The 22,704-nt window shown below is 35.5% G+C and overlaps 1 protein-coding gene across 8 annotated transcripts in view; it reads left to right on the top strand.

Moving 5' to 3' along the window:
* The window catches only part of SLC9B1 (solute carrier family 9 member B1), a 93,090-nt gene that overhangs the window by 18,605 nt on the left and 51,781 nt on the right, over positions 1–22,704 (top strand). For 5 of the 8 annotated variants that reach the window (XM_074276213.1, XM_074276214.1, XM_074276212.1 and 2 more), the window contains exons 3-5: positions 3,872–3,983; positions 12,654–12,824; positions 22,308–22,450. In XM_074276213.1, coding sequence (XP_074132314.1) covers positions 3,872–3,983; positions 12,654–12,824; positions 22,308–22,450 — 426 coding nt within the window. The remainder of the gene's footprint in view (positions 1–3,871; positions 3,984–12,653; positions 12,825–22,307; positions 22,451–22,704) is intronic. The other 3 variants (XM_074276219.1, XM_074276220.1, XM_074276217.1) reach the window with 1 other exon arrangement.

Raw genomic sequence — 22,704 nt, forward strand, 5'->3', positions numbered from 1 at the left:
CATTCACATTTATGGTTAGAAGGACTAATTCTATATTGCTTGCCATCCTATTAACCCCTGCTTATGCTTTTCCCCTTTCCTTCCCTTTTACCCTCCTATCCAGTATTAAACTGGTAAACACCACTTGCTTTTCACAGCCCTCCCTTTTTAGGATCCCTCCCCCACCTTAAAGATCCTCCCCTTATTTTACCCCTTTTCCTCGAAATTACTGTATTCCCTTCCCCTTAGCTTACTCCTTCCCTTTCACTTTTCAATGAAGTGGAATAAGTTTCACCATAAATCGAATATGTCTATTGATACACGCTATGTTCATCTCCCTCCTTTCTTTCTCTCAGATATAATAGGTTACCTTTGCCTCTTCATGAGATGTAGTACCACCACTTTGTACTTTTTTATGATATAATCTCCTTTCCACCTCTATTTTCTAAGACAAATTGTACATATGTTCTTTACATATTTTTTTGACAGAAGTATAGTTCTCAAGATTTCTTTTTACCTTTTTTAGAAGTCTCTTGAGTTCTGTATTTGAAGATCAAACCTCTTATGTAGGTCTGGTTTTTTCATCAAAAATAGATGGAATTCATTTATTTCGTTAAATGTCCATCTTCTTCCCTGGAAAACGATGCTCATTCTTGCTGGGTAAGTTATTCTTGGCTGCATACCAAGTTCCTTAGCTTTTCGGAATATCATGTTCCAGGCCCTGCGTTCTTTTAATGTGGACGCTGCTAGATCCTGTGTTATCCTTATTGTGGATCCTCCATATCTGAATTGTTTTTTTCTAGCAGCTTCCAATATCTTTTCCTTTGTCTGATGGTTCTTGAACTTGGCCACTATATTTCTTGGCGTTTTGATTTTAGGGTCCCTTTCAGTAGGTGATCGATGAATTTTTTCAATGTCTATTTTACCCTCTGTTTCCAAAACGTCTGGGCAGTTCTCTTTGATAATTTCCTCGAAAATGGTGTCCAAGCTCTTTTTTTCCTCCCATTTTTCAGGGAGTCCGATTATTCTCAAATTGTCTCTCCTGGATCTGTTTTCCAGGTCTGTTGTCTTTCTGGTAAGGTACTTGACAGTCTTTTCAATTGTCTCATTTCTCTGGTTTTGCTTGACTCCCTCTTGGTTTCTCCTTGAGTCATTCATTTCTACTTGTTCCAGTCTAATTTTCAATGATGTATTTTCTTCACTCACTTTTTTTATATCTCTTTGTAATTGTCCAATTGAGTTTTTATCTTCTATGGAATTTTTTTCCATTTTATCCATTTTATTTTTTAGAGAGCTGATTTCTTTTTCCAGCTCACTAATCCTGTTTTCCTTGGAGTTGTTTACCTTTTCCAGCTCACTAATCTTGTTTCTCAATGATTTGATTTCTTTATCCATTCTGTCTTTGAATGCATGGGATGACTTCTCCAGGCTCTCTTGCCAAGCTTCCCTTTCCTTTTCCCATTTCTCTTCCAGCTCTCTTGTGAGAGCCTTTTTTATTTCCTCTATGAGGTTCTTTTGTATTGAGGAGCAGCTTATATCCCTCCCAGGGGATACATCTGGGGACATTCTGTTCCTAGTCTCCTCAGCATTTGAAGTCTGCTCCCTCTCCACACAAAAGCTGTCAATGGTTAGAGCCCTTTTGAATTTTTTATTCATTTTGTCAGAATCAAAGAAAACAAACTGACAAGAGAAGCAATTGGTCTGTTTTGCGGGGGATAGGGCTGGATGTTATTAATGGGCTTCCTCTACAAACTGGGGATAGGGCAGCAGAGAGCCACTAACAGAACAGCAATGACTGTACTGAGTCTGTGCTCTGAGGCTCCGAGAACGCACCGAGTCAGTCCAGGTGGGGGTTGGGGGTGGCCGGGCTCCGAGAGACGCTGGCTTTCTGGGGTTTTAATCTTCACCTCCGGTGTTTACACCCTCTCTGCTGCTCCTGGCTTGCTGCCAAGACGGAGCATCCACACTGGGGTAAAAGCCCTTTCGCAGAAACTGCAGAGATCACACCCCTCCCCCTCCGGTCTGAGCTGTGTGAGCTGCCTGTCTTGCTCTGGCTGTCTGCCCTCAGTCTGCGCCCAGTCTGATTGACCCTCCCCCGAACAAACACAGACCTTTTCTGGCGACTTTCAAGGATGTCTTCTCTTGGTGATAATTTGTGGATTTCTTTCTGGGTCAAGCATTAAGTCAGAGGCTTGTCATGAAGTAAGTTCTGAGAGAAAGCGAGGAGCTCAAGCAGCTGTCTGCCTCCACGCCGCCATCTTAATAGACAATTTTAAAATAAACTGTGTACCTTTTGATCCAGCAGTGTCATTACTAGGTCTATATCCCAAAGAGAATGCAAAAAAGGAAAAAAGTATTCATATGTGCAAAAATGTTTATAGAAGCTCTTTTTGTGGTGGCAAAGAATTGGAAAATGAGTAGCTGCCCATCAATTGTGGAATGACTGAATAAGTTGGGGTTTATGAAAGTGATGAAATATTATTGTTGTATAAGAAATAATGAACAGGATGATTTTAGAAAAGCCTGGAAAGATTTACATGAAATAATACTGAGTGAAGCAAGCAAAACCAGGAAAACATTGAACACAACAAGAAATTTGTGTTATTAATGAGAAGTAGATAAGGGGTATCTAAATGAAATTAGGTTTATTTGAAGTCTAGTGGCAGGTTCGGGGTACAGAAAGTCAAATAGAGCTCCCTACAACCCGTTTGGATTCGGTGCAAGGATACAGAGTTAAATGAGGCCTAGTAGTTGCGCAAGAGTCCTCTGTAAAGGACTTTACAGACCCAAAAACCTGGATTGATAAAAGGCAGATTTATTATGGGGTTTGGAAGTAAGGTTAAAAGGTGTTAAGTAAAGAGAGAAGGACACCAGAGCCAAGGTTGGTTCCAGTGAACAGAAATCCTTGACATGGCCAGCGTAGGGATACCATGTTTGGGACCTCTGCAAGGAGTGGACTCCAATTTGGCTCTTTTTATAATAGAGGGGCTTTGGACAATCTGAAGGGGCCCATGGGTGGAGTCCCAGGTGGGCTTCTTGCTTGAATTTCAGCCTGGGTTAGAATTTGAATAGAATTCAAAGGGTTTTTAGATAAGATGAAACTATTTGTGCTTGGGGTGGGGTCCCTTCCCTGAGGCAGAGTCCAAGGAGGTTTTAAGAGTTTTGGGGTTTCCTCATCATTATCACACATAACCCAACTATAATAGATTTAGCTTTTCTCAGCAATTCAGTGATCCAAGGTAATTCCAATAAAGTTTGGATAGAAAATGCCATCTGCATCCAGAGAGAGAACTATGGAAAATGAATGCAGATAGAAGCATATTATTTTCACCTTTTTTTCTAATTTTTTTTTTTTAACCTTTGGTCTGAACTTTCTCTATCAACATGACATATATTAAAAATAAATGTATGTCACACATATATTGTATCTAGGTTATACTGTAACACATGTAATATGTATGGGATTGCCTGTCATCTAGGGGAGGGAGGAGAAAGAGGGAGGGAGGGGAAAATTTGGAAAAATGAATACAAGGGATAATGTTATAAAAAAAAAATTACTCATGCATATGTACTGTCAAAAAGTTTTTTATAATTATAAAATTAATTTAAAAAATAAAATAAATGTATGTGTATAACCTAAGAACATAATTTTTTAAAAAATCTACAATTTACTCAGTTCAGAAAACATTTATCAAAAGAATGCTTCTGGGGCAGCTGGGTGGTACAAGTGGATAGAGCACCAGCCCTGAAGTGGGGAGAATCTGACTTCAAATCTGGTCTCAGACACTTAACATTTCCTAGCTGTATGACCCTGGGCAAGTCAATTAATCCCAATTGCCTCGGGGGAGGCGGGGAGGGAAGAATGCTTCTGATAAGATTTTAATTGTTTTAGAACTTTGGAGATGAAAAAGTTGAAGAAACCATTCTTTTGGAAGAATCAAAGAAAACTAAGAAATTTCGAATAAATCCACCTATGGGGAAAGTCAACAAAATAATAACAAATGGTATGTAAAGTCAAGTTAAAAGGGAATGGGGAAATTCTAACAACTCACTTTTATGTGGTGCTTTAAGGGTTACAAAAAGTTTTGCTCACAACAATTTTTTGTTATTATCCTAATCCTACAGATTAAAAAACCAAAATTTAAATAGATTAGTTTAAAAAGCTATCACAAATTTGTTGCCTCATTCACTCATGATTTTTCAGATCCTATGATATGTTTGGGACTTATGAATAAATGTTTAAGGAATTTCTCCCAACTCAGTTGAGATAGTAGTATTATTTTTGCATTATTGTAAAGGATGTTGAAATAAAAAAGTACTTATTTCTTGTAGATTCATATTTAAATCTTTGTTAGACATTTTCATGTTGATTTTTTTTTCTTTAGACTTAAAATTATTTGGATTAGATAGATACTAAGGTCCCTTGGAATTGGAACTCAAGTTTTGTGATTCTACATGATATTTTCTCTTCAAAGGTACTTTTTTGACATCTGTATTCAATTAAAAAAAAAAAAATTTAAACACTCCAAAAAGAATATGTGCCAAGATACCAAAAAAAAATTCTATATGAAACCATGAATATTTATTTCACATATTTGATAATTTTGTTTATTAAGTATCTAATAATTCCACATATAACTTTTAGAACTATCTTACTTCTTTGGGTTTCTTTCTAAGCTCCATTTTGCCATCCTTTTCTATGTTTTCTGTGTGTGTTTTTATGGCTCTTTTTCTTTTCTTTTCTTTCTATTTTTAAAAATTATTGTTTGCTTGCATTTTGTTTTCTTTCTCATTTTCTTCCCTTTTTGATCTGATTTTTCTTGTGCACCATGGTAATTGTGGAAATATGGATAGAAGAATTGCACATATTTAACATATATTGGATTACTTGCCATCTAGGGAAGGGGGAGGAGATGAGGAAGGGAAAGAAAAAATTGGAAAACAAAGTTTTGCAAAGGCAAATGTTGAAAATTATCTATGCATATGCTTTGAAAATAAATAGCTTTTATCAAAAAACAAAACAAAACAAAAAACCAAACGTGACTGGCAGGACACCCAAATTTAACATAACATTCAACATGCAATATAGTTGTTGGATATGAAACATTTTGTGTTTCATCTCATTCAATATATTTAAGTTGCTAAAGACTCACAAGAGCCACTGTATAAATGAAGAAACTTTAAATACTCAAATTCACCATCAGCTTCTCTTCTCCAATCTCACAAAAGGAATTGTATTGGGGCCGCTGCTAGAGCAAGCCTCTGTCTTGGCAATAATTGCCTTTCTCATAGAGTATTAGATCATTTCCCCAAGCTTTACAATGCTAACTGGTGAGCTAGACTTCTGAAGGTAAATTTACTTTGGTGTTTATTGAAACTCACCACTTCTCACCAGTTTTTCTAGATCTATCTTTTCCGTTCTCCAAGGAGCAAGCTGAATCAGGCAATCTCTCTGTCTTGGCAATAATTGCCTTTCTCATAGAGTATTAGATCATTTCCCCAAGCTTTACAATGCTAACTGGTGATCTAGACTTCTGAAGGTAAATTTACTTTGGTGTTTATTGAAACTCACCACTTCTCACCAGTTTTTCTAGATCTATCTTTTCCTTTCTCCAAGGAGCAAGCTGAATCAGGCAATCTCTCTCAAAAGTTCTGTGTCCAGATCCTTGAGCACCAAAATTCTTGAATTTGAAGTTATCCACAAGATAATTTTCAAAGGTTATGCTAGCTAGGAAATCTGTTTTCTCTTCTAAAAGTCAGCATTTCAGGATTCTGCTACCTAGAGAATCCAAAATCTTCTTGCTCTTCTCATAGAAGGGATATAGGTTCAGGAACAGTTATCATTGAGCTGTCCTCTCCAGTTCATATCTAAGCATATGACACAAACTATTGTTAATTTTTCCTGTGCTTTCTCTGAAGATTGAGAGAGGGAGTATAGAAATTTTCTTTTCATGATAGTTTGTTGCACTTTGGAGCAAAGAACAAAGGAAAAGGCAAAAAATGAACCTGTGAGATATGAGAGCTCCAAAATGAGTACAACTTGTTTTTGTAGAGTACCAAGTAACTTGGGAAATCATAGTTCTTCTCTGTATTTCATCATTTGCCTCCAAAAATGTCCTTAAATTTCAGATTTCAGTTTCTTCGGTTTTTATGAGGAATTAACAATAGTCTACAATTCTAGAATTTCATATCAGGTTATATTGGAACTTTCCTAATCCACCCTAGTTTACATTAATTATTTCTCTGTAGAATGGAAGTACCCAGTATTTTGAGGGAAAGACTGTTTTGTTTTTAGATTTGTATCACAAGCAACTGGTTTAGGGCTTTGTACATAGAAAGTATTTAAGTTTTTGTTCTAGTAAATTGAATATTTTGGGGGGGAACCTATAAAATCGGTTTATAAAACAGATTTATATATCTGTTTATAAAACAGATTGACTTAACTGTATAGAACAAGTTATATTGTTACATGATGAGGTTCTTTTTTAGCTAATGTTTTGGAGTGAAGCCTAAAATTTTTGTTACAAAGTAGAATCTGCTTTTCTCACATACTCACACAAACTCTACTAAATATTTGAAACTAATTTATTTGAAAATCCACCAAATAGAAGAAAAAGAATTTAAGTAGAGAATAAATAAACACCCTCAGTACTACAAGAGGCAATATAAAAAAGCTTGTGGTTGCAGTTTGCATTGGTCCATGATGGTTTTGATATAACTTTTAATGTACATGCCACAATTTAACCTTCTTGATGGATCACATAATTACCTATTTAATGAGTTAATAATGACAGCATAATCAAGGGTAAAGAGAAAACTACTTTAGTGTAGCATACTGTGTACAGATGAGGGTTTGTGTGTTTATCTGTCCATCTCTTGAGAATCATTGTATTCAAATGTTGAACATTGTCATTTAGAAGCAGTTTAATAACTGGTTAAGAAATGGCAAGAATACATTAAACATAGAAGCAAGCACTTAGATGTAATTGTTGCAAAAACATAGAAATCATCATCTATATGGTCATCAAAGTTTTGAATTGCTATAGAAGCAAACCAAAAATACTTTAAATATACACATTCTCATTGTTAAAGTGGGAAAATATATTTATCATGTAATTAGATGGTTATTCAAAGCTTTGGTCCCACGTTAGAATTTTTAATGCAAACCTCTTGAACCATTGTTGTAAACCCCCAAGTGGTTTGCAAACCATTAAATAGGAATCACTGCCTTGGATTAATTTGATTCTAAGAGGTGCAAAACTCATTGGTGACCTAGGTTTGGAAAAACTGTGAAAAAATTGTGAAGTTTATTTTAGAGAAATGAGCTCCCATCACCCACTGTAACTTTTTGAACCTGCAGTGGAAATGAAGCCATCAATGAAAAGCTCAGGGAACTTCAAACCTATTCTGAATTTTGTAGTATAATGTGGATATTGGCGGAGGAAATGCTCTGAATATGCCCCAAACACTTTTAAGCTTTTTTTTTTTTTTCTCCTCATGGTTTTCAGTAATGATGGGTACAAGATAAATACAGAGGAGAGTTAATGTGGTGAGGAATGAGAACAGATTTCTGAGGATGTTGGGAATTTGTTAGGTTCTTACCAGGTGCTAAGTCAGTACTTAACAATTCTCTAGCTCAGGGTTCACACCTTTAGTTCACACCTTTAAAAAAGTTCTGAAAAGGAGTTCACACACCTTTAAAAGGAGCAAGTTTTTTGGGTTGTAAGTAGTTCCCACAAGCCCCTGGGAGTACCCACAAGCCCATTCTCTGAGAGGATAAAAAGAGGCAACATTGAGTCTGAGGAAACAGTCTAGATTGGGTCAAGGACAAGACTTCCCAGGAGAACTTCAGGGAAGCTTGAGGAGATTCAGAGCCAGGATTCAGGAAGAAGGATTCAAGATTCTACCTTCATTCTGGCTGGAGGCTCCAGAAGCCTCCCAAGAAAACTGCTCACAGAGAATAGGATTTAGAGAAAAGAAACCTCCTCCCAGAGAAGGATTACAATTGAGAGACAACAGGACACTACATTTTGGCACCCAATGTGGGGCAAGGATTTCTGTTTCTGTTCAAGGAAAATGTTTAGAGAGCATCATCAAGGTTATGAAAAGTCAAGGATTATAATTTTGGAGGATATCACTGAACTTTTAAAAACTGTAGAGCACACAACTCCTTGGTTCTCCAACGAAAAGAATTAGATATAGACGAGTGGAAATTAGTAGGAGAGCAACTAGGAGAACACAACAATTCCAAGCCAAACTTAATTTCCAAAGATACACTTCATACCTACAATTTAATCCAAGTGGCTTTAAAAAGTGTTAGACTAAAGAAAAGGAAGAAAGAGCCAGAGGGGGAGGATCCAACTAAACTAGGTGAAAAGGATGAATCAGATAACAATGGAGTTAAGTACAATTCTGAGCAACAAGAGCATTTCCCATCTCCTCCCTCAATTAACTCTTCAAGGGTGGAGGAAGGAGGAGGTGGGGAAGAGGCAGAAACACAAACAGAATCGCCTGTGAAGCAGCCTATGACAAAATTAGAAAAAGCATTGGTTAAAACTATGAGAGAAGGACAGGATGTAAGTGATTTTATACATGTATATCCTGTGATTGAAGAGATTGACTTTTTAGGTAAAAAAAAAAAGAGAAGATATACTCCTTTTGATTTGAATAAAATTAAGGATTTGAAAAAAGGTTGTATCCTTTATGGGGCTACATCAGCTTATGTTAAAATGTTACTAGATGGTTTGTCTTATGAAGTCCTAACCCCTAATGATTGGAAATCCATAGCAAGGACATGTTTAGAACCTGGACAAAACTGTGGCTTTCAGAGTTTCATGAATTATGGTAAGATCCAAGTCAGACACAATATGGAAACAGGAGTTAACACACAGTTCACTGTTGACCAACTAGCAGGTGAGTATGGAGAGAATTCAGAACAGATTAATTATCCCATAACAGTGTATGAGCAAATTTCTAAGGCTGCAATAAAAGCTGGGGTTCCCTCCCCGGACAGAAAGATCGAGGGGAGGCTTTCACTAAAATAGAGCAAGGTCCCAATGAACCTTTTGCAGATTTTGTGGGACGTCTGCAAACTGCTGTCAAAAGAACTATTGGAGAAAATGCAGCTACAGAAATAATGACTAGACATTTGGCTATGGAAAATGCCAATGAGGTTTGCAAGAGAATTATATGGGGACTAGACAAAGATGCTTCTTTAGAGGAGATCATAAGACGCTGTGCTACAGTGAGAACAAATGCTTTTTACACCCAGACTATGATGAACATGGAAAAACAGGGTCCCTCCTGGCAAAGGACTTCTAGAGAAACTCGTCAATGTTTTCAATGTGGAAAAGTTGGACACCTAAGAGCTCAATGTAGATATGGAGATAGAGTGAGAAGACAGGAGAAGATCTAAAACTCCATGTCCAAAATGTCACAAGGGCTTCCACTGGGCCTCCAAATGTAGATTGATCCAGGGAAATGAGAGGCGGAGCCCAGCTCCAAGATATCAATCAAAAGATAGGTTGGCAACTGAGATTACACCCAAAGAGCCTTTAGAAAAGTTCAGGACTCTGATTTGATCAACCAGCAGAAAAGCAATCACATGGCAGAAAGGGATTACCTGATCAAACAGCCAAAAGGCAATCAGATTGCAGAAATGGATTACACTTGGGGAGAATACAGGCTTTTAAACCAACAGGGCGGTGTCCAGTGCAAACAACTTTAATGAGAAGAGATTTAGAAAGTGGTAAATAGGAGGAAATTAGATAGGTTAACTGCCTGGGAGAGAGGGTTTGCCTGTATTTTAACAGACAGAAGGAAACAGATGGAGAAGGAAACAGATGAGTGGCAACAAGCACCCGGAGAGAGACAGAAAAAGAGAAAAATCTCAAAACAAAGGAGAAAATCTAAGAAATATCTGACACTGAAAGAGCATGGCAAGACTGTTAAAGAACTTTAAAAATTGCAGGAATTATTGGATTTCTGGCACAGGAACTAATGGACAATGGACTTATGGACATGTATAAATTCTCAATTTATGATTATTTGATCATGTTATTTGTTACATCACTTCTAGCATGTGTTATGTTACTATGTGTTTATGTAATTTATGTAATTATGTGTAATACCTCTCATATTGATGAATTTATGTTTCAAGGTCATGACTACCCTATGTTCTAAATCAAAATAAAGGGGTAGATGTTAGATTCTTACTAGGTGCTAAGTCAGTACTTAACAATTCTCTAGCTCAGGGTTCACACCTTTAGTTCACACCTTTAAAAAAGTTCTGAAAAGGAGTTTACACACCTTTAAAAGGAGCAAGTTTTTTGGTTGTAAGTAGTTCCCACAAGCCCATTCTCTAGGAGGATAAAAAGAGGCAACATTGAGTCTGAGGAAGCAGTCTAGATTGGGTCAAGGACAAGACTTCCCAGGAGAACTTCAGGGAAGCTTGAGGAGATTCAGAGCCAGGATTCAGGAAGAAGGATTCGAGATTCTACTTTCACTCTGGCTGGAGGCTCCAGAAGCCTCCCAAGGAACCTGCTCACAGAGAATAGGATTTAGAGAAAAGAAACTTCCTCCCAGAGAAGGATTACAATTGAGAGACAACAGGACACTACAGGAATTCTCTCATAAACAATAATCTTTCAATTGCTACAAGCTGTCTTTAAAACAGAAAATACAATAAACAATATTTTATGACCAAAAAATTGAAAAACATCACATTTCAATAGTTACATGTCTGGCTTTTTTTAAATGGCAAAGAAAGCAAGTACTGGCTAAGAAAAAGAGTGGTAGATCAGTGCAATAGATTAGTTACAAAATAATACACAGTAATAAATGACCATAGTGATCTAGTATTTGGTAAAGTCAATGATCCAAGCTTTTGGGACAAAAAACTCATTATTGGACAAAAATTACTGGGAAAACTGGAAAGCAATTTGGCAGAAGCTAGGTGTAGACTACCACCTCACATTGTATATCATGATAAAATCAAAATGGGTTCATGATTTAGACATGAAGGATGTTTGTTGTTCAGTAGTTCTGACTTCTTGCAATCTCATTTGAGTTTTTCTTGGCAAAGACATTAGAGTGGTTTGTCATTTCCATCTTCAACTGATTTGACAGATGAGGAACTAAGGCAAACAGGATTAAGTGATTTGTTCAGGATCACACAGCTAATAAATGTCTGAGGCTAGATTTGAATTCAGGAAAGATGAGTCTTCATAACTTCAGAACCAGCACACTATCCACTATGCAGCCTAAGTGCCAGATATAGGGTAATACCATAAGCAAATTAGGGGAACATAGAATAGTCTACTTTTCAAATCTAAGGATAAGGGAAGAATTTATGACAAAACAAGAAATAGAGAATATTATAAGATGTAAAATGGGTAATTTGATTAAGTTAATTTTTTTACACAAACACACACCCAATGTGGCCAAGAATAGCAAAAACTAGAGGGAAATTTTATAGCAGGTTTTTCTGATAAAGTCTTCACTTCTCAAATATGGGAATCAAATTTATAAGAATATGGGTCATTCAAGTGATGGTAAGTGAAGTGAGTAGGACCAAAAGAACATTGTATATAGCAAAAAGACTGTGTTATGATCAACTCTCATGGACTTGGATCTTTTCAACAATGAGGTGATTTCAGGTCAATTTATTAGACTTGTGATGGAGAGAACCATCTGCATCCAGAAAGAAGACCTTGGGGACTGGAGAACAATTTTGATCTATGCCCAAAGGACTATAAAACTGTACATATCCTTTGACTCAGCAATATCACTACTAGATCAATATCCTGAAGAGAATAAAAAAAATGGGAAAGGACTTATTTGTCCAAAAATATTAATAGGAGCTTCTTTTATGGTAGTAAAGAATTGGAAAATGAGGAGAATATATATCAATTGATGAATAGCTGAACAAGTTGTGGTATATATGAGTATAATGGAATATTATTTTTGTATAAGAAATTATTAGCATAATGCTTTCAGAAAAACCTGAAAAAACTTAAATGAACTGATATAAAGTGAAGTGGGTAGAACCAGAACATTGTAGATAGTGAAAGTAATATTGTAATAATGATCAATTTTGAATGACTTAGTTATTCTCAGCAATACAATGATCTAAGACAATTGTTTTAGACAAATAATTCATGATGAAAAATTCTATACATCTCCCAAGAAAGAATGGACAGAGTCTGAATGCAGATCAAAGTATACTATTTTTACTTTCACTCTTTCTCTTTTCCTCTCTTTTTCCTTTCTTCTTTTTTTGTCTGTTTTCTTTTATAATGACTAATGTGAAAATGTTTTGTTTTACTGTATATGTAAATATCAAATTGCTTTGCCTTTTCAAGGATGGGGGGAGGGGAGAAAACTAGGAATTCCAAAATTTAAAAATTAATGTTAAAATTATTTAGAAAAATATAAAAATTAAAATAAAATACCAAAGGAAGAACACTTTTGTTAAAGCCTTGGACACATGTGAAAGCATGTACTCATTCAAGCAGAAATAACTGCTTCCATAGGAGTAAAGCAGGTTCAATTATGGGCTGAATAACTAGACATAAAAGAAATCTTTTGTTATATACAGGTGGGTATTATAAGGATAATTATACACAATATACGAATTATATATTTCTAATATCTATTTTCTTGATATATTTCAGGTGTTCTTGGGGTGCTGTTTTTTGTTGTAATCTGGAGCTATACAGGCCAAGAAGTTTTTCCTGGTGGAAACCTATTTGGAATGTTAATTATTTTCTATTGTGCCATTATTGGTGGTAATCTTTTGCATCTTATTAAGATTCCTTTAGTGCCTCCACTTCCTCCTCTTCTTGGTAAGCATAACATTACTTAGGTATTCTTAATTCACTGTGCATGTATTTTGAACATTTCGGTGGTTACAGTTGTATGTTAACACTGACAAACATTTTAGTATAATGACAACTATATTATTTTGTTCCATACCCGTAGGCAATATCTTTTTCTTTTCAAAAATTTAAGTTTTATTAAAAAATTAATAAATCCAAATATATTTGCTTAGTAATAAGAGAAATCATTATTCCTCTCTTGTATGTAATGACTAATAACTGATTTAGGACCAAGGTTTTTCTCCCTTTTCTAGTTCTTCATTCAGAAATCAGCCCCTGTAGATTATTCATATAACCTTTTGAAAGTGTAAGGTTGATACTGAGAATGAGAACTCAGATCGGTTGAAAAGGTAAAGTTAAATAAATTGATGGATTTTAACCCATTGTGTTCTGGGAAAGGTCTGGGAAAATTTGGATTCTCCATCTGACATCTGATGTATTTTTGATATATGAATATAGATAATTCTCTTTGGCAAAAACTGAGGGATCAAAATCACATGCCTGAAACTCTCATTATAATATTCATTCTGTCATTAATTGCTAACCAATCAGAGTTGATTTTTTCCATCAGGAATACCACTCTTCAAAGAGCAAATAAGTGTTTAATGGGTTCCATGAATAGTCTTTTCGTCTAAGAGAAACAGTCAAATGACCATCATTTTATTAATAATATGTTAGTATTATTAATAAAAATTAATTATACAGAAATTGTAAAGGGCTGAAACTCTTAAAAAGCATGCTTGAATCCAACCACGGAGCACTTAAGGCTAATTGCCTATTTGATAATAAGACAATGACTCTATTAGCATATTTTGGAAAAATGGCCCTTCTCACCATTGGTGCTGGCTCAATGTTTGGGGTTAAGATAATCATAGGCAAGGATTAGAGGGTGGGGTAACAGAGGTCAGAGACTCACTTGGTGGCAGGATGAGGAGGAGAAAGGTGGAGATTCTGGACTCCAGAATCAAGAAGAGATCTTAAAACTCCTGGCAGTTTGCCTGCTTCTTTAACTTCTCCCTGTAAAGACCAAGGACTTTTATTTATCCTGACTCTGGCTGATCCTGAAACCTCCAGGGAGCTAGTTTGGACTTAATAGGAAATTATCTCTCAATTTTTAAAAATATATGTCAATTATTATTTTACATTTAAATGTATTTTCACACATAAAAGATAGTAACTTTTCAATCACTTTTTCAAATCCCCATTAAGATACCTCAGTTTCATACTCATTTGACCAAGCATTTTATTTAGTATGTGACTATATGCCAGGCACCATGCTAAGTACTAGGGAAATAAAAATGAAATAAGTCCTGCCCTCAAGGAGCTAATATATCTACTATATATTATGAACTGATGACATGTATAAAATGCACACACACACACACACACACACACACACATATACACAATGTTTATCAAACTTTCTCCCTTTCCCATATATGGTTTTCCTCTGTTCTGTTTTTTTTTTTTTATTATTATTTTAATTGTTTCACAACCAATTTTTCCAGATTTTTTTGTTTTCCTCATTATTTGTTAATTTTATGACACCCTAGATTCTACTATCTTATTGTGCCACAATTTATCCTTCTTCTAGTATAGAATTCTTAGATTGCTTCCAAGATAAAGAGAAAATAACTTGGAGTTGTTTTAATTTACACCTTTTTTGAAAATTATTGAGGGTTGGACATTATTTCAAGTGATTATTAAAAATTTATGTTTCCTCTCTTAAAATTTGTCCATTCAAATCCTTGGAAACCCTCATCAGTGACAGTTAATCATTATAATTTTAAAATTACATTTAAAAATGTATTTTAGGTATAAATGTATTTTTTTTGTATAGCTCAAAGGGACAGAGTAGAAATCTCTTACATCTTTTATTCCTACCTTGCTCCAGGGATATTTTCATTCCTGCCAAGAGAGAAAGAAGGTGGTTGGGGCCAGAGGCCAAAGGCCAATCTGCTATTCTCAGTGATAGATATAAGGCTAAAAGTTTCTATTCCCTTAAATATTATTAGTCTGAGGAATAGGATTTGTTTCAATCTAACCCTTGATTTCTTTGTCATTATTGTGCTCTATATTCAAGATTTTACTTTTTCTCCACTTAAAACCAGCTCTATAATGAACACAGAATAAATAGCAAAGAAACCCATTTTTCCAAATCATAGTGATGAGGTTAGTGGCAGTCAGAGAGTTGTGGAAATCCCCTTTTCGGCATACAGGTCCAATGTGAAAGAATTCACGAAACCCAAAATATTAATTGGCAGAAATGGAAGTTTATTCTTGGATAGGAAGCCAGTTTTGCTAAGATACTGACTTCTTTAGTGGCAAAATCCTATTAGGGAAATGGAAGCTGGCACTGAAAAGAGAATGCCTTTTCAGAGGGCAGGGTTCTAGCAACTATACCAAAGAGGCAGAACAAACTGCTTTGGACTTTTTGCTAAAAATGAGTTCAGAAATTACCCTTTAAAAAGGAATTTTTGAGACTTAGGCTTCAGGTTGAAAAGAAAGCCAAAGTCCCCAGGCCTAGATGCTTATCGGTATCTGGCCCAGATCTCCAACTAGAATTTCCTGAAAAGGATCTGGCATCCCCCAAAAGATAAAAGACACTTAACTTGTCCGGGGAGATATGATTTCCCAGGAGGGATTGACACTCCAAGATCAAAAGGGAACACAGTTTCAGAGTGATAATTTTAAAGGGAACACGGTTTCACTCTCCCCTTCAATAGCAGAACAGAAATTGGAGCAAGTATACATAGGAGAATATATATATATATATATATATATATATATATATATATATATATTTTTTTTTTTTTTTTTTCTTGAGGCAATTGGGGTTAAGTGATTTGCCCAGGGTCATATAGCTAGGAAGTGTTAAGTGTCTAAGGTCAAGATTTGAATTCAGGGCCTCCTGACATCAGGGCTGATGCTCTATCCACTGCACTAACTACCTGCCTCCTATGGAGAATATATTCTACACTAGACAATACAGAATAAAGGAATGCTCCCATTGGAACTAAGTTAACTCAGCTTGACTAAGAGAGAGGGTCCTGGATTGCACCCAAAAAGAAACTCCCCAAAGTTTTTACTATAGCAATCTGGGAGATGAGACAAGAATTGCTTACTCCTCTCATGTCTTCTCAGTCTCTTCCTTCAGTAACTTAAAGCAAAATTGTTCTCATACATGTTTCCTCTCAAAGTTGGAAGGCAACATTCTTGAAGCAATTCAAAACTCAGAAACAACTTGAAGCTTGAAGAGTCTCAAAAGAGTTGAAAAATACTAGAGCTCTCTTGTCAGCTCCATCTCATCATACACATAGGGCAGAGTATTCATTTCCACCAACAAAGAAAAAGTCCTGTACCAATGGACTTTGGAATTTTTACTTGTCATGTTAGTGGTAAATATTTTTTTCCAAATCTGATAACTTTCTAATTATTTTAATCATAAATAGTTATATATTTGTTATACTCTTTTCTTGTTTTAAAAACATATATCTTGCCCTCTAAGAATTCCTTCTATGTCAAATCTTTTTTTAAAGCAACTTTCCATACTTTGTTTTATTTTCTTCTATGTTTTTTAATTTTTTTTTTTTAAAGTCTGTCTGTCATCTAACTGGAACCCACTAAGATACATGGTATAAGAATTGAGTCTAAATATCTTTTTAAAAGAATATTTACAAGAAATAATTTGTATGTCATATATAACATATATCTTCGATTTATTCATTCTTCTATTTTACTCTTGTATCTTATTTCTTATTATAATTTTGCCTTTAATTATTTAAGTAAGCTTTATGGAAAAAGCAGAAAAGTCCTGGGAGATGACTACAATTTTTTTTCTGAAAAACAAGTTAAGTAGAATTCTGCTCTTGTTCTCATGATCAGGAACCTAATATAGATTAGAGTAGCAATTCTTATGAGTATTATTGGGATAGTTAACCCAATCTGATAGTTTCATGACAATTGTCTTCCAAAATAATGTTTTTATAGCATTATTTATCTGCAATATTGGGAATGACAAAACTGAGTCCTGCAATGATCAATATCTGCTAAGTGCTGGATACTTTAGAAGTGTTAACAGTTCTTTTATCATATAGGAGCTTGAAATCACTAACTTCGGGTGTCCTAAGATTATATTAAAATCACATCTTTTGGTAAGACTTTACACATACTCTTTGTTCATCTCAAGTAACATGTGCCAAACTTTATAGAAACAAATTGTAAAAGATTGAATTTTACATGAATTATTTTTTTTTTTATAAACCCAATGTCTTAATATATTTTGAAGATTTTTTCCTATTTCAGAAAAAAGTTTTCCATATTTTTAAATTTAAAAAGGTGATTCAAGATGTCTAGACAAGTTTAATTAATCAGTCTTGACTTTTTACAAAGAAAATAAATGAATATTTTTAAATGCTTTCCCCCTGTTATACCTCAATAATTTTTACCAAAAAAATAAAGATAGGAAATTGGCCTGTGATATCACTAATATAGAGAATCCCCAAGTGAGATAAAAACTCTCTCTGCAACTTAGTTGCCTAGAGCACTGAGAGTTCAAGTAACTGGCCTACTGTCATTCTGATAATTCTTATTGTAAGAAATTTAATTCCATGCAAGCTCCCTGAAAATGAGACATTGTTTTTCCTTTGTATCCCTACTCCTTTTGATTATATTTGATTATATTACTTGATATATCCATGATTGGTTGATTGATGTGCATATCTACAGCCATCATTTGATGAAAATTAGACAGCTGCATCATATATATATATATATATATATATATATATATATATATATATATATATATATATATACTATTGTTTCTGTGTCTTTCTCATCCTACACTTATTCATTTTTGGAGTCATAATTTAGAAGCTAATCTCTACTAATTTCCATTTTATTAGATTTGACCTAGCTTTCCTGCCTGGAAAAAAAAATTTCTTTGAATCCAATTCTATTATCTACAATTTTAGCTATCCCTCCTAATCTTGCTATCTCTAGTAAGTCTGAAACATGTGCCCTCAAGTCATGGATAAAAATGTTGGATGGGACAGAGACAGTATATTTTCCCTCGGGCACCTTCTTTGATACTGATTTCAGTCTATTAATCTGTACTATTCATCTGTACTTGGAGTCTTCCTAGTTGTATCAGCATTCAGCCTACAACTTCCAATCTTGTTCAAAAAAATTGCCCAAGATTTTTTGTCAGATACCTTACTAAAATAAAAATTTACAGTGTCTATGACATTTCTCTGATGTACCAGATTGTTTTGTTTTGTTTTTTAAATAGTAAGCAAAACAATTTAGATGCAGTAACAAAAAATTACTATCTTTACAAAATATGAAACACATTGGAATAAGATACAGAGAGAGCTATCAGTATCTCTGGTCCACGTGTCAAGTTCTGAAACAGACTTACTAATATCCTAGCTAAGGATAAAAGCCACCGTTCCCAATTTTCCCAGTAGTACAAAAGTTTACACAAAAGCTAAACAATTGGTGAAATATGCCTTTCTCAGTAGTCCTTGCCATGAGGAACAGGAAGTTTCCATATCTAACTCCTGAATAGGAGTGCCTATTCTTTTTGCACTGCTTTATAAACGTGGTTTTAATAATTTAACATTTCATGATAATTTTCACAGTATTTTAGATTTCCTAGTAATTTCTAAATCTGACATTTCCTGAGAAAGCTCTTGATTAAAGGGTTTCCTAGAATGCCTGCTCTTCAGAGGCCATGAGACCCTGGGCTTGAATTCAGAAAACCTGATAGGTATATGATATTTGAGCAATTCTGATGCTGCAGAGAACTTCCTAGGACTTAACTTCCTAGGACTTATCAGTTAAGACAAGAATTTTTGCCACCTACTTTGGTAAGAAGGAATTCTCACTCATACTGAGAATTCATTCTCCATCAATGGTTTTCTACCAGATGAGCACACAGATTCTAGCTCAAGGTAATTAATGAGAAGTACTAAATATTATGCTTTCCAATTTATACTAATACATAGGCTCTTAACCAAATTAAGACAAAGGAAGGGAGGTGATGTTTCTTCTTCTTGTGTTCTTCAATTTGAAAAGACATACTCAATTCAATTAAACCACCTCTTATTATAGGTGTTAATGAGACTTAATACCTACTTCAATGGAGCTTTCAATCAGCAAACATTTATTAAGTGCTTACCAGGGTGCCAAGCACCCAGCTAAGTAACCTTATTAACTAGGGGATGGAAATGGTTAAGCAGTGGGAAAAGCCTCCTTCAAAAGATAACATTTTGGCCAAGTTTTAAAAGAAGCCAGGGATTCTTCAAAGATGAATCTGAGGAAGAAGAGCAATTTAGGCAAAAGCATGAAGATGGAGTCATGTGTTGTTTTATTCAATTGTGTCCTTTCTCGACCCCATTTCTTGGCAAAAAAAATACTGTAGAGGTTTGCCATTTCCTTCTCCAGCTCATTTTACAGATGAGGAACTGAAGCAAACAATGTTAAATGACTTGCCCAGGATCACACAGCTGGTAAGTGCCTTGAGACCACATTTGAACTCAGGGAGATTCCTGATTCCAGGCGTGGCACTCTATCCACTGTATCCTAGCTGCCCATCATGTGTGAGCAACAGCAGGTAAGCCAGTCTAGCTTTATTTTAGAGTTTATGGAAGGAAGTAATGTGTAAAAAGACTGGAAAAGTAGGAAATTAGGTGGCAATGAAATTTAAATGTCAAACAGAAAAAGTGTGTGTGTGTGTGTGTGTGTGTGTGTATGTGTGTGTGTGTGTGTGTGTGTCTTGTAACAACCTGGGGCAGCCACTGAAGTTCATTGAGTAGGGGATGATCAGATTTGTACTTTAGGAAAATCACTCTTAGAAATGAAAAGAGAATAATCAGAGCTGAGAGATCTAAGTCAGGGAGACTAATAAGGAAGCTATTGTTAACATCCCAAGTGAAGAGATAATGAGGGCCTTAATGAGGATGATGGCAGTGTGAATGGAGAGGAAATGTTTAAGAGAGGAGCTAAGAGATAGAAATATTTGCCAAAAGATTTTGTCCATGGAGTGGAGGATGCACCCCATAGTTGCAAACCTAGAGTGATTGGATGGATATGAAGGATTCAAAGATTAGGAGAAGTATGCTTCAAAAAGATGACATTTTATTTTGTGCATGTTAAGTTTGAAATGCCTTCAGGATATTCAGAGGGCATCTGAGAAACTTGAGTTTATATAATATAAAACATGCCTTTTTTGTGTGAATCTTTTGCACACTTTTCTACCATCTCTCTTCATCTACTCCTCTCTTAGGAATGCTTCTTTGCTATCCTTATTTTCTATGTTCTTTTAGTTCTCTGTCTTTGCCTATTTGCATCTTGGTAGCTTTGATCTGTAATCCTGTTAATCACCTTTGGCAGGGTTCCCACTTCTACTTGTGACCTTGGGTTGGTCTGTGCTTCTCTGTACTTCTCTGTACTCATTCCCTTCTAAACTCAGTCTCCACCAGTTCGTCCTGGCTTTATAAAATCTTCTTCACCTTCCTAGTCTTTGTCTCTGTACTTTGCCTCTGCCTTTATTTCCCTTCTGCCCTGTCTTCTGTTCTATTTAGCTTCTTAGTCTTACTGCATTGTTTATTTGCCTTGCACAAAAATTTTTCTGTTTTATGAGCAGAAGGAAATCAATCTATAAACTTGTGCATCTGTGGAGAGTAAAACACATTGTCCAAAAGAATATTAGAATTTTCAGGGCTTCTCAGGGTTCTTTAGTTTGGGCTATCTGAATACATCTTCATCTCTCACAACCTACTCTGGAACCATTATGGCAATGATCTGCCATTTGTGTTAGTAAAATAATAGAGGCTGACATTTATATAGTGATTTCAGGAATTAGAATAGGTTTCTCCTTATTATTTTTATTCTCCTTCTTATATGTGCTGGACTGTTTGATCTCCTAAAAGGAGCAGGCTGCCAGGGTCATACCAGTCTTCAGAGCCCACCTATATAAACACAGAGATGAGCCAATCGGGAGGTGTAAGCAAGTCTGTCTTTATTCAGATATCATCTCAGCAAGTGAGGCAGGAAGCAAGGGAAGAGCGTTCAGCTCAAAGCCATCTATTTTTGCTTCCTTTCTTCCGGGATTACCTGTGCGAAACCACTCGGCATAATGCCATAGGTGGAAGGAGGTGTATGGAGTTGACATTACACCAAAGGAGGAGATCTAGCAAGAGGACATGCCCCTTGCCACCTCAAGGAGCATATTACATTCCCTGTGTGGCACAACCTCCTGCTTCAGGGCCACACCCTTTCTACTTCCTAAGTCCCATCCTGCCCAAGCTGAAAGGCTATGTGGCATGTAAGACTATGTGGCTAATCTCGGAGAGAGAGAGAGAGAGATGACCCAAACATTAAGAATGATTAAATTGACCTGGGCTAGGAGACAGAATTCCCTGGTGGCTGAGCCAAAAAAAAAAAAAAAAAAAAAAAAAAAGAGAACAGACTATTAACATTCCCCAACACCAATTTAGAGTTATTATATTCCTAGATCTACCTTTTTCTCATTGCTGTCTGGAATGCCTTCATATATCTCTTCATCTTAATATCATTTTAAAATTTCAATCAGCATAATTTATGGCATTTTTTCTTCTTAAATTTGTTTCAAGGACTGCACATATTCAAGGACTACACATAAAAAGCTACATGAAGCATTAGTCAACCCCAGCCAACCCCTTTACTGACATCCATCTTTATTATAGTAGATAGGAACCTAGATTTGGAGCAGGGAAGAGATGAATTCAAATACTATTTCCAATACTATCTGTGGGACCCCAGGCAAGTCACTTCTCATTGCCTCCATTGCTTTATGTGCTTAATAAGAGACGTCTGTCTCAGAGGCCTCTAAATTCTCTTCTTGCTCTAGATCTATGGTACTATCATTTTAAATGTATATCCACTGACAGAAACTTTCCAATTCTTTACCATATTTACCTATTACTCATTACTTATACTGCTCCTCTCTCCTCTCATGCCTCCTAACTCCTCATTAAAGCCAGCTTACTAGTAACAATAAACTATTTTGACTTTTTGTCTCAACCTATAGTTTTAAGTGTGGAAGCTCCCTAACCTGATGCACAACAACAGCTCCTTTGTAGCTTGTCATCTCCCTTTATCACTGGCTAGCATGTGTCAGAAAGAGGAGTGAACCCAGGCTTTCCTGACACCAAGGTGGGCCCACTATTCCCCATGTCTTATTGCTGCTTAAGAATAATAATAATGGTAATGATAATCAATGTCCGTGGTTTGTAAAGAACTTCATGTAAAAATCTTAGTTCCTACTCATATGCAATTTGACCTTTTCTGAAATAATAAGATATATTTTCTGCTTAGAGGGAGAATAATTAAACATCCTTGTACTTTGTATTAGAAAAAAAATTAAAAATCAAGACACACTTCTTTTTTTGTTGTTGTTCCCAGGGATGTTGCTTGCTGGTTTCATCCTCAGAAATACTCCAGTCCTCCGTGATTATATTTATATCAATCAATCCTGGTCTTCCAATTTGAGAAATACTGCCCTTACCATTATTTTGGTACGAGCTGGGCTTGGGCTTGATCCACAGGTAGATCATAATTTGGAATTTCATATTTGAGAATTATAGAGAAATGAAAGAGACACAATTTGCTTTATAATTATTTAGCGTAGAGTCTGGAATCAAAGCTAAGTTAAAGTAAAAAAAAATTGTAGAAAAACCATATCCCTTAGAGTTGAAAAGGACATTTAGAGTATGGTCTTCCAATTTCTGCTTGAACATAATCAGTTTGGGGGAACCCATTATTTCTTGAATTAGTCCATTCCATTTTTGAATAACTTTCA

The sequence above is a fragment of the Sminthopsis crassicaudata genome, chromosome 6 (assembly GCF_048593235.1).
Source record: "Sminthopsis crassicaudata isolate SCR6 chromosome 6, ASM4859323v1, whole genome shotgun sequence".
In the NCBI taxonomy this organism is placed as follows: Eukaryota; Metazoa; Chordata; class Mammalia; order Dasyuromorphia; family Dasyuridae; genus Sminthopsis; species Sminthopsis crassicaudata.